The 13,226-nt window shown below is 34.5% G+C and overlaps 1 protein-coding gene across 1 annotated transcript; it reads left to right on the top strand.

Annotated features, from left to right (window-relative positions):
• Window positions 1–370: 370 nt before the first annotated feature.
• LOC131068180 (cytochrome P450 750A1-like) lies at window positions 371–2,186 on the top strand. Its single transcript, XM_058003359.2, has 2 exons — window positions 371–1,297; window positions 1,575–2,186. Exons 1-2 carry the CDS (start codon window positions 371–373, stop codon window positions 2,184–2,186), a joined length of 1,539 nt encoding a protein of 512 aa, XP_057859342.2.
• Window positions 2,187–13,226: the final 11,040 nt, after the last annotated feature.

The following is a 13,226-nucleotide window of genomic DNA, read 5'->3' on the forward strand; positions in this document are numbered from 1 at the left end:
CAAATTATAAATTGAACCAGTTAACATGTGGATACCAATATATTTATGGAGAACCTCACATTATTTAAACATCGCCTCACCCAAGAACATCAAAAGATGAATAGTAGATTTTGATAAATAGTAAAATATGAATTGTCACGTTATTCACACGTTCAAACGGCTCGTGCGCTAACTAGCAGGAGTTTTCTAGTTTACTTATCCCGCGAAACATCCGCTTCCCCAAAGATCAATATATTTCCTTATTCACTCGTTCAAACGGCTCGTGCGTTTGTTAGCACGACTAAATTCTGAGATTTAGACACTAATAAGTAGGGCATGGCCTGAGGCTCAATACAGCATAGCGAACTAATTACTAGTGGGTATTTTCATCATGTCGTTTCAGAGCTTCTTTGTAGGCAGAGATGAAGCTCCAATCACCTTTGCTGTTGCAATTGTAGTGATGTGGTTGATTTTCTACATGTTTAGTAGGCAGAGAAGAAGATTGCCCCCATGCCCATTTCCCTGGCCTATCGTGGGAAATCTCCTGCAGATGGGAGAGCTTATCCACCGTAGCTTTTATGACATTTCTAAGAAATATGGACCAATTGCATCCTTGAAAATGGGTTCTGTTACTGTAATTGTGATTTCTTCTCCAGAGATGGCGAAAGAAGTTTTGAAAACTAATGATCTAATATTTGCGGGCCGACCTGCAACTGCTGCAGCAAAGTACTTATTCTATGACTTCAAGGATGTGGGATTCACTCCATACGGGCCTTATTGGAGACAGATGAAGAAACTCTTCATGGTGGAGTTGTTGAATGCCAAAAGAATCGAGTCCATGAGATCAATGCGAGAGGAAGCGGTGTCTCTGGCCGTCCGATCAGTGTGGGAGAAGAGCCGCCATGGAACAGTTGCCGTCAATCTTAGCCAGATAATCGCATCCCTTGTAAGTTCGCAAATACTGAGAATCCTTTATGGCACCACATCTGACGATCAGGGTTTGAATAACAATGGCGAGAAAATTAAGGAATTGTTATTAGAGGCCTCAATGGCTGTGGGAGTATTCAACATTGGAGACTTTATTCCCTGGCTTGACTGGCTCGATTTGCAAGGTGTCAAGCGACGAATGAAGACAGTAAACAAGTCTTTCGACCAAATGATGACAAAAATAATAGAACAGCACAGACAGAGGAGAAGCTCAGGCTTGGGGAATCAGCAGCAGCCGCCCAATTCAAAGGATGTCATTGATGCTCTGTTGGATATGCAGGCCGCCGATTCCGTCACTATCACAGATGATCACATTAAGGCCATTGTATTTGTAAGTATAAGTATTTCATAGTGTAGTTCTTAATTATTAATTAGTATAGATATTTTAAATACATTTATCTAATAATGTTAATCATTATTAAGAATAAGTAGATGCTTTGAGATTGATATCTCTTCACATCTTTTAGATAGGTGTTTTTAAGATATGTATGTTAGTATTAACATATATAGTGTTAATTTATTTATTTAAGATAAAAGCTAGGAATTTTTGTGCATGTCATTGTAGACTGAACCCATTGTAAATGTTCTTAATATTTAACTTTTTACAGAATGTTTTTGCGGGTGGAATGGAAACGACGTCCACTACAATGGAGTGGACGATGAGCTCGTTGATCCAAAATCCTCATGTGCTGAAGAAATTGCAAGCGGAAGTTGAAGCCATAGTAGGCAAAGAGAGGGTTGTACAAGAAAGTGAACTCAAAGGTATGGAATATCTTTTGTGTGTGGTGAATGAGACAGTAAGATTATATCCGGCAGTGCCATTGCTAATCCCACACAAGTCAACAGAAGATTGCATTATTGATGGGTACTTCATTCCTAAGAAGAGCAGGGCTTTTGTCAACAGTTGGGCTTTGGGAAGAGATCCCAAAGTGTGGAAGGATCCATTGGAATTCAAGCCTGAAAGGTTTATGGGTAGAGATATTGATTTTATTAAAGGGAAGGAATATTTTGATGTGGTTCCCTTCGGTGCAGGAAGGAGGGCATGCCCCGGGATTAGCATGTCCTTTTCCATGATGACTTTTACCATAGCTCAACTAGTGCATTGCTTTGATTGGAGAGTCGAAGGGGAATTAGATATGAGTGAATGCAATGGAGCCTCCTTACCTAGAAAACATGATATTCTCGCCATTCCATCATTGAGATTGCCTACCTGCCCATGATCTTGCTTCAATAAACTAAGAATACTTTTTGGTATCTCTTAAACATTAAACATTTTCAAATTTGTTGAATTAGTGTACTTAAAAGTTTGATTGAGGAGAAAATTAACTATTAGTTCGCAAGTTCTCTAATAATGCCCATAAACACCAAACCATTTTGAACAAAATTATTGTATGTATCAAAATAATAATTCAATACCAAAGTGGACATGCACAACTTCTTTGGGTCATGCACAAGATTTAAAGTCATTGAGTCATAGATGTAAATACCAATTGTTTTTTTTAAACAGGTCTAATTTAATTTATTGTGCGAAATTGAAATTCATTTGGCGTATTTTATGGCTGAACAAGATCATAATAAAAAAATTCAAACATAATAGTCTTAGTTTATATGTTGTGCTAGATAATTAACAATAAGATAAACAATATTTTGGTAAATTCAAAGATGTTTGGAGAAATATTCAAGTAGACCCCCAAGGCACATTATTATCTGAGTAAAAAATAGTTGAAGTGGAAAATCTTTTAATTTGTCTAATGTTTCATTACTTTTGTACTTTTGATAAATTGTTTGCTAACTAATATGTGTGATAAAGAAAAAAAATACCCAAATCAAATTAACCTATTGTGAGTGTAAATTTAGAAATCCACAAATCACCTATACGATTCTTTCCTAAAATTCCTATAAGATAGACAGTTCTTAAGATCTCTGCATCGGTTGTCAATGAAGGAGATAAAGTCATAAGATTGAAATCTCATGTCCTTCTAGTTCTGCTAGACCATGGTGGGTGTACCTATACAATGTCTTTTAGATCTACAACAAGTTATAAACACACATTTTTCTAATGAGATGGTTCTCAATAAAATTCAACCAAGGAAAGTATACATTCACCTCAATTTGAATCCATTCTTGGTTATTTAAGCATCTTTCAATGTTGGCATTGTGTTGTCATTGATAACAACTAGTATAGGATGGCAACTGGTATGGGATATTGACGAGAAGTGTTGTCATTCATGCATACCAGAAATGGTTTCATTGATGTCAACTAGCAAAGCAGGTCACCGGTATGTGTTTGGATGTTTGGATGTGGATCAGCAGGACTCCCACCATATAAAGATGCAGTCAGCAAATGATGAGAAGACTCACTGAGAGTGTGCCCAAGCGGATCATTTGTGTATGTTTGAAGATATGCTTGCTCAAACAGGGAAGTCATATTGGGGAAATGTCAGATGTAGATGACAAGGATCCAGTCCCACCGGTAAGTGGAGCTTATCTCCCATTATGCATGGAATCCATCTTACTCCTCCAAGATAAGACAAAAGAGTAGATGGAAGCTAGGTTGAAGGCTCTCATCGAATGAACCGATGGAACACTAAGTTGCCTTAGGTGCATGAAATAAGAGATGTGCACCCGATCAACAAGGGTAGACATTATTATGTGAAAACGTAATAGTTGAAATGGCAAATCTTTTGAATTTTCTAATGTTTCATTACTTTGTACTTTTAATAAATTATTTGATAACTAATATGTGTGATAAAAGAAAAAATTACCCAAATCAAATTAACATATTGTTAGTGTAAATTTAGTAATCCCAAGTTTGTGGAATTCAGCGTTTTAATATGGAAATTCTTCACGTTGCAAGAGCATTCTCATTTGGGTCAAAAATACATTTCTAGTTATGTGACTAATAGCGGCTATCGAGCATAGTTATGCAAAATCAATGGCACGTGAAAAGTAGAAGAGTTTTTGTTTCTCCATCGATGTCAGACGCATTAACCACATTGGTGATGATATCTACTGTTTTGTTTATTATTTGCACATATTGGAAAAGGCGTCGCTGCTACATTTATTATATGAAGACTTCTATAATTTTTGAAAGCTATCTTATTTTATATTACTTAACAGCAAGGATTATACATAAGAAAAATCAGTGGCACGTGAAAAGCTGCGATTCCTATTTTATATTACTTAACAGCAAGGATTATAGATAAATGTCTGCACAACGTGGGAATATAAAGTAGCAGATTGGTAATTTCAAAGATAAAATTTGAAATCATGGGGTGACCAAATCGTGGAGGGCGTGAAAATTGATGAAGAAAGAAAAATCAGTGGCACGTGAAAAGCTGCGATTCCTATTTATTAGTTTGCAGCCCGTGATTAATAATGATCTACACAAGGTGGGTCAAAGGTTAATATTAAGATCAGCTATATAAATAGTTTATTAGTGACTTCTTTCCAAGATTTATTCAACAAAAATTGGGTAAAGAAAGTGAAAGAACTCACTATTAAATTAAATTGCAAAAATATGAAGCTTCCTATCCTTCACTTCATAAATATTAAATATCTTCTAATATAGTTTAAATTTTGATTATCGATCAAAATTTTCGTGTAGTAACCATGGTATCTAGAGCTTGATCGACCAAGACAAATAAAGTTTGAACCAACACATGAAACGACATATTTAAAAATCCAACTAGTTCCCAATGTTGTATTTAACCTTACCCCATGTCGTATTTATTTTCTATCAAAGTTATGAAGAGAATGCATGGGCACTATAATAAAGAATGAGTTTTTGTAATCAAACATGAAATGTGAGATTATATTCTTTTCTACACACTTGACTAACAATGAGAAAATTATGTTCAACTCCCTTAATGTAAAGGACATCCTTTGCCTTTTATTTTCCATCAATAATTATAGTTCTTTTTCCACATATTTGTGCAAATCCTTCATTACCAGACCTTACTGATCCTCCATTTCACTCTTAAGGATAATTTATTTTCTCTTATCATCAATCATGTGATTAGAACATCTACTATCAATTTCCCAAGCATTTGGTTCCTATTTGGCATGGAAAGTAGTCCACACAATCATTGATTTTTTACTATTCTTAGTTTGTGGAGTATTGAATTCCTTACATTTTTAAGCATTACTCATTTTAGGGAGATGATATTTTAACAGTCCATGCTAAATTCATATATTATGCATTTGGATTCAGCTATGTAGACCTTTCTTGTATCAACATTTCAAATCATGCTTCGTGATTCATCATCAGGATGATAGAGCTGCATAACTAAAGATGAATCGAATCACACTATGTGTGGTGCAATCATGGTTAGGAGGGAACTCAATGAGAACTATCTAGACTATGCAACAAGAGTAAAACACAACAGAAACAAGAGAAGATGATGTAGGCAATGCAAAACTGATTAAATTATATCATAAAAACCAATTACAATCTGTCGGCAACATATAGGCTACAAGATTTAACTCATTTTCCTAAACACATACATGCTCTAATTATAGTATTGGTCAACTTCATATGTCATAATCTCAAGATAGATCTTCTATGTTCTAAAAAATTGATTCTACAAGCTAATTACATTGATTTATATGATCTAGAGGGATCTGTGTTAGTCCAAGAAGAATCAAATGCTGATGACCAAAAATGAAATGTGTAAAACCACTAGGTCAGCCTCCGCCAAAGAAAATCCTCTAAAAAATCCAAAGGATGAAGTGCAGACCAAAGGGAAGGTTGGCCACACGCCAAGGAACATTGGAACAATGAACTGAAGCTCTGCAAGCTACATACAGGATTTGCAAAGATTCACCAAAAGGCAAAATAGGTCCAAGAAGTTCCGGTGTTCTAAGTCAGAAAACTATCTTGGATTCTGAAAGAGATAACTTCCCAAAACAAGTTCCAAACGTCCTGCGGACTTGGGGTAAGGGACATAATCATGTCAAGAAGCAAAAACTATCTCCAAAAGATCTACTAAACAAATACAAGAAAACACAAAAAATAAATGTTGAAACTGGAAAACAAAAAAAAAACTGAAAATAATTGTTTTTGGTTGATGCAAGATTCCCAAGAACCAGGGATGCTCCTACATCAGACATCCAGGGTTGTTGAAAAAGTGAGTCCCTCACTTTGCTGGGGTTAGAGGAAAACCAAGATGGTGTACCTCTTCTTGAGAAATCCATGATGAATCTTCAACTCGTATGTCCTTCCATTTGACAAGATACTATTTGTAGTGATTGCTCGGAGTGCTACGAACAATCCTACTGTCCAAAATGTTTTCAATCTAATCTGGTTCCTTCTAGGGCATTTACTTCTCCAAGTTTGCAATATTTTCTTCACTGAATTCTGATTCATGATACTGATGTAGATCTACAATTTTGAATTCAGGTGATATACCCTAACTATCCAATAACTCCACTTCATATGCATTTCCGGAAGTGAATTTCCTCGAGATCTTACAAGGTCCAAACTTTATATTTTGCAACTTGTTATATGTTCCAGCTAGAAATATTTCTTTTCTTACGCACACCATCACTTCATTGCCAACTTCAAATTCCTTAGGTCTTCTCTTCTGATCTACTTTCTCCTTATACTTGTTGTTTATATCATCCAATTGTTGTTTAACCTTAACATGTAAAGCCTTCATATGATGTGCAAATTCTTCTTCTTTTGCACTTCTCTTGTCTTCATTACTGATATCCCTCCATTCTGATATACCTCTAGGGTGTACACTGGTAACAATCTCAAAAGGTTTTCTTCTGAAAATCCTATTTACTGAATTATTGTAGGCAAACTCGGCTTGTGCAAGAATAAAATCCCAACTTCCATTCTTCTCTCCAACTAAGCATCTCAACAAATTTCCCAAACTCTAGTTTACTACCTCTGTCTTACTACTTCCTTGAAAAATAACTCAGCTACATGCACTAAATCTGATGTCTTCTTACAAGGTATGAAATGAGCCATCTTCGAGAATCTATCCTTGACCACAAATATAGAATCATTTCATCTCTGTGTTTGAGCTAATCCAAGTATGAAATCCATGCTTATGTCCTCCCAAGGTTTCTCTAGACTTGTCAAAGGCTTATACAATCCCACATTTTGATTACTACATTTTGCATCCTCACAAACTCTACAACTCTTCACAAATATCCTGACATCATTATGAATATGAGGCCAAAAGTAATATTCACTCACCAACGCCATTGTTTTGTCAACGCCAAAGTGTTTGGCTAATTCTTCTCTATGCTTCTCCTTTATCAAATTCTCCCTCATAGAACACTTAGGTATACATAATTGAACTCCTCTAAATAATATATCATCCTTAATGAAATAATCCAACCACTTACACCTATCCACCATAATTGGTTCTCTACATGCTTTCCAAGATTCTGCAAAATTTAGGTCATCATCATACAAGGCCTTCAACTCCTCAAATCCTAACATTGCCACTCTCATCTCTATCTATAAATTCCTCCTTCTACTCAATGCATCAACAACTTTGTTTGAATTTCCACTTCTATGCTTCAACACAAAGGTGTAACTCTGCAAGAACTCTACCCACCTCATATGTCTCTAATTCAACTTACTCTAACTATTCAAATATTGCAAAGATTGATGATTGGTATACAACACAAAATCCTTAGCAAACAAGTAATGTCTCCACTTCTTCAAGGCTTGAACTATGGCATCAAATTCCTGATCATACACTAAATATCTCCTTCTTGCAACATTCAACTTTTCACTAAAATAAGCTATCACTCTTCCTTCCTGACTTAACACGACTTCAATTACATTTCCACTTGCATCAAAGTCCACTTGAAATACTTTGCTAAAATCTTGTAAAGATAACATGGACTGCTTAGTCACCTTCTATTTCAACAATTCAAAACTCTTATTTTCTCTAATTGTCCATTTGAAATCCTTCATATCTACTCTCATTGCCTTAGTCATAGGGCTACAAACTAAACTGAAATTTCTGATAAACTTCTAGTAGAAACCAGCCAATCCATGAAATGTTACCTCTCCCATGCTTTTTGATGTAGGCCATTCAACAATCGCTTTTACCTTCTTAGGGTCCATCTTCAATCCAACCATAGACACTACAAATCCCAAATAGACTAATTCTTCCTTCATGAAACTACACTTCTTAATATTTATCAACACCTTCTCTTCTCTCAATCTCTACAAAACGTGTCTCAGATGCAACATATGTTCTTTCTTTGGCTTACTAAAAATCAAAATGTCATCCAAATATACAATAACAAACTTACCCAATAAATTTTTCAATACCTCATTCATCAAACTCATGAAAGTACTTGGTGCATTAGTCAATCCAAAAGGCATCACCAACCATTCATACAATCCTTCATTTGTCTTGAATGTTGTCTTCCATTCATCTCCTTCTCTAACCTTGACATGATTATATCCACTCTTCAAGTCTATCTTTGTGTCATATTTTTCTCCACTCAAACAATCTATTATGCCATCCATCTTATGAAAAGGAAACCAGTACTTCACTGTGATCTTGTTTATTGCTCCGACATCGGTACACATCCTCCATTCTCCATTCTTCTTAGGTGCTAACATAGCTAGTACTACACAAGGAATCATACTCTAATCAAACCTTTCTCCAATAATTCCAGAACTTGTCTATTCAACTCTTCATTTTATGTCGGTGTCATCCGATGTGTTGCTTTGCTAGGCAAACTAGCTCTAGGAATCAAGTCCATGCAATGATTGATACTTCTTATAGGCGGTAATCCATCAGGCACATTATCTGAAATGATGTCTTCATACTCTGTCAGCAACTCCTTTATCTCCTCTAGTTGTTCTTCTTCATGTTTCGAATTCTCAATCTTCTTAGGAACTAAAGAAAAACACACATTCTGATGTCTCATTCCATCCAAGAATTTACTTCCATCAAGCAAATAAATTCTAACATTGGTACAAAATTCACTTTTCAGGGGCTCATCCAAGGGTACCAAGTTTTGGTTCATCCCATTTGCAACAATAGTGTATATGTTCTTTCTCCCATCATGTATTTTTGGTCTATCATACTATCAAGGTCATCCCAGCAAGATATGACAAATATACACAGACATAATATCACACAAAACTTCATGTTCTAATTTCCAATTTTCAATTTCATCGAACATTGTTCACTTACGAATATCTCATGTTCATCTTGAATCCATGCTATCTACTAAGGCTTAGGGTGTTTCAATTTCCAACTTCAACTTATTCACCATCTCTTCTGAAACAAGATTATCCAAACTTCCACTATCAATAATGACTTTACAACACTTATCAGATACCTTACATCTGGTCTTGAACAAATTTCTCCTCTGCAAGGGCTCTTCATCCTCTCTAGTATGACAGAAGGCCACAAGGATCTCCTCATCATCAACAACTCTCCATATTCTGGTTTGTTAGTTGATCTAGTAGGGTCTTCTTCTACCAATGTTGTTCTTCCAATGTTTTTTTGCCTTCCTACATTCAAAAACATGATGTCCTTCTCCTCCGCACTTAAATAAAGTTCCTCTAAATACTCTCTTATCATGTCTTATGTCATATTTTCCATAATCCTCATTTCCTCTAAATTTTTGTCATCCTTCCAATACAAACTACCATCCTTGCTTACTTCATTGTCCTTGTTCTAATCTATGCAGGTTCCTCTTCCTCTGGAATATCCTCTTCCTCCTTGAAATATTCCTCTGAAAAACCTTCCACCTCTACCTCTTTGTCTCTACTCATGTCTTTTGTTCAACTTCTCCTCTACTTTCACGACATATTGGTAAGCTTCCTGAACACTCTACAACTTGATCAAACTGGGCTTAACTTTTATAGATATCCACGACCCATTCAAGTATCTTGCAACTTGTTCAATTTCATCATGAATATGTCCGAATCTGATGAACAAACAAAAATTAGTGGCATGTGAAAAGCTGTGATTCCTATTTATTAGTTTGCAGCCCATGATTAATAATGAGCTACACAAGGTGGGTCAAAGGTTAATAATTGGAAAAGTTAGTCTTCTTTGTTCTACAAATGGATGACATAAACAAAATGGAAATGTGTAGTTTGATGAGAAGTGTATAAATGTAAAGAAAGCTATCAAGCATCATGTGAATTACTTTTTTTTCTTATTATGATGGATTATGCTTGATTCAAAAATGTCAAAGAAATGAATTCACATAGTTTATATCGACGCCATGCACAATAACAACATGGATTGGAAATCATATGACTACAAACTAGCAAGCAGTCAAGTAAAGAAAAGGAGATCGTAAAATTAAAAAAAAAGGTATTCATGTCTATGAGGATACAAGAATTGATACATATGGGGAATATTAATCTAAATATTTTTTTGAGGGAACCATAATCAAGAGAAATGCCAAATAAATAATAGCATTATAACTACTCAATTGTTTGAGTATGCAAAGAATTTGTATGAGCAAGTCTACTCAACAATTGAAGTGTCTCCAAGGATAAACACAATAAAGAAACTATTCATGTTTCAAGTGAAAGAATCAAGAGATTGGTGCAGCAAAGAGTAACAACATACTCGAAATTCAGGCTGAATATCCAAGATGGCATATGAAAATCCTTTCTCCACACATTTCTAAAATAGTCAATACTATCCTTCATAATGGGTTCCCAAAAGATTGGACCACCTTAATCAATTCTTTATTTTTTAACAAAGCTATTCGGAAGCATGGTGGAACATAGAATTAGCAAATGGGAAAAAGACAAAAGAATAGAGGAAAAGGGTACGTAGATCTTAAACCAATGCATTGAAAAATCAATCATGGTATCACTTCAAGACATATGATTGAATATAATTGAGATAGAAAAGAGGATTCTTATTGTTGTTTTACCAACATCAAAAAGAATTTAGACATAGTTCCTACACACGAGTTATGGTGTAGATTGAATTATCTTGGCATTCTAGTGTAATTTAGAGTAGTTGTACATAAGCTTTGTGATAAGGCTTATGTAAAAATTAGAACTCAAGAAGCTATTTAAAGAGTTTCATGAGTAACACTGGGTTAAACAAGGATGCACTTTATCCCCTACTCTCTTTTGCTTTTATATCAACAAACTTGGGAATCAGTTAAATGTGAAAGGGTGGGATGATTCCAACTTGGCAGAGTATGTTGTCAAGCATTTGTTGGACATTGATGATCTTATTTTGATTGTTAAATATTTGCAAAGGTTGCACACACATTTGTCATCTCTTGTGCACTTTTTCAAAGAGGTGAGTAAGCAAGTCAATATTACCAAGAACAAGATCATGATCTTCTATAGCAAAATGAAAAATAGTTAGTTTCTTTTATTTTGAAGGTAGTATCCTAGTGAAAGTAATAGAGAATAATTTCAACAAGAAGGATATTTAGAAACCTTGTACAAGGCAAATAAACTTAGGTGGTTGGAGGGAACTTTTTACCCTTCAAAATTATAGATGCGAAGAGGTGGACCTATGAGATTAAAAAAGTAATTAAATTTTGTTTGGTTTATTAGTAATTTAGATAATGCTTTACATGTTTATTAGTATCTATGGTGCATCTTTTAAGATATTTGAAAAACATTGAGCATGTAGAGACAAATCATTGGCCCAATGTTGTTTCTAAAGATGTGTTGGTGAAATAAAAAAGACTTGGATGAAGATAAATTGTTGGTGGATAAAAAAGTGGTAAAGTTACTTGAATTTTTGTCCCAACAATAGTAAAGAAATCAAAGGCTTTATTGCTGAATTTTTTTGCAATGTTATGTGGGAAATAAATTTTGAAGAAAGAGGTATTACTATGAAATATTTAAACACAACATGGAGAGTGAGAAAAATGCCTAAATAGGGGTCAATATCTGATGGAGATCAAATGTTCTCATCCGGTATTCAATGAATCACCTACATCTCTTTAGTGTGAACTAACGAGCTATAAAAATACAAAATAAGTCTATGAAGACAATATTTTTTTATTGTGCATAGAAGGGGTTGTGCATATGGAAAGCTTATTATTTTATTTGCAAATAATACTATAATATTAAGATCAGCTATATAAATAGTTTATTAGTGACTTCTTTCCAAGATTTATTCAACAAATATTGGGCAAAGAAAGTGGAAGAACTCACTATTAAATTAAATTGCAAAAATATGAAGCTTCCTATCCTTCACTTCATAAATATTAAATATCTTCTAATCTAGTTTAAATTTTGACTATCAATCAAAATTTTCGTGTAGTAACTATGGTACCTAGAGCTTGATCGACCAAGGCAAATAAATTTTGAGCCAACACATGAAAAGATATATTTAAAAATCCAACTAGTTCCCAATGTTGTATTTAACCTTACCCCATGTTGTATTTATTTTCTATCAAAGTTATGAAGAGAATGCATGGGCACTATAATAAAAAATGAGTTTCTGTAATCAAACATGAAATGTGAGATTATATTCTTTTCTACACACTTGACTAACAATGAGAAAATTATGTTCAACTCCCTTAATGTAAAGGACATCCTTTGCCTTTTATTTTCCATCAATAATTATAGTTCTTTTTCCACATATTTGTGCAAATCCTTCATGACCAGACCTTACTGATCCTCCATTTCACTCTTAAGGATAATTAATTTTCTCTTATCATTAGTCATGTGATTAGAACATCTACTATCAATTACCCAAGCATTTGGTTCCTATTTGGCAAAGAAAGCAGTCCACACAATTATTGATTTTTCACTATTCTTAGTTTGTGGATTATTGAGTTCCTGACATTTATAAGCATTACTCATTTTAGGGAGATGAGGTTTTAATAGTCCATGCTAAATTCATATATTATTCATTTGGATTCAGCTATGTAGACCTTTCTTTCATCAACATTTCAAATTGCGCTTTGTGATTCATCATCAAGATGATAGAGCTGGATAACTAAAGATGAATTGAATCACACTCTCTATGGTGCAGTCACGATTAGCAGGGAACTGAATGAGAACTATCTGGACTATGCAACAAGAGTAAAACACAATGAAAACAAGACAAGATGATGTAGGCAATGCAAAACTGATTGAATTATATCATAAAAACCAATTACAATCTGTCGGCAACATATAGGCTACAAGATTCAGCTCATTTTCTTGAACACATACATGCTCTAATTACAGTATTGGTCAGCTTTGGACCTCGTAATCTCAAGATAGATATTTTATGTTTTGAAAACTTGATTCTACAAGATAATTACATTGATTTATATGATCT

This window comes from Cryptomeria japonica, chromosome 10, assembly GCF_030272615.1.
Source record: "Cryptomeria japonica chromosome 10, Sugi_1.0, whole genome shotgun sequence".
Taxonomy (NCBI): Eukaryota; Viridiplantae; Streptophyta; class Pinopsida; order Cupressales; family Cupressaceae; genus Cryptomeria; species Cryptomeria japonica.

Bases quoted from the DNA above. Each gene is read 5' to 3' on its own strand.
- LOC131068180 (XM_058003359.2), top strand. From the start codon at position 371: ATGTCGTTTCAGAGCTTCTTTGTAGGCAGAGATGAAGCTCCAATCACC. The intron at 1,298-1,574 runs GTAAGTATAAGT...AACTTTTTACAG, and splicing joins ACATTAAGGCCATTGTATTT to AATGTTTTTGCGGGTGGAAT.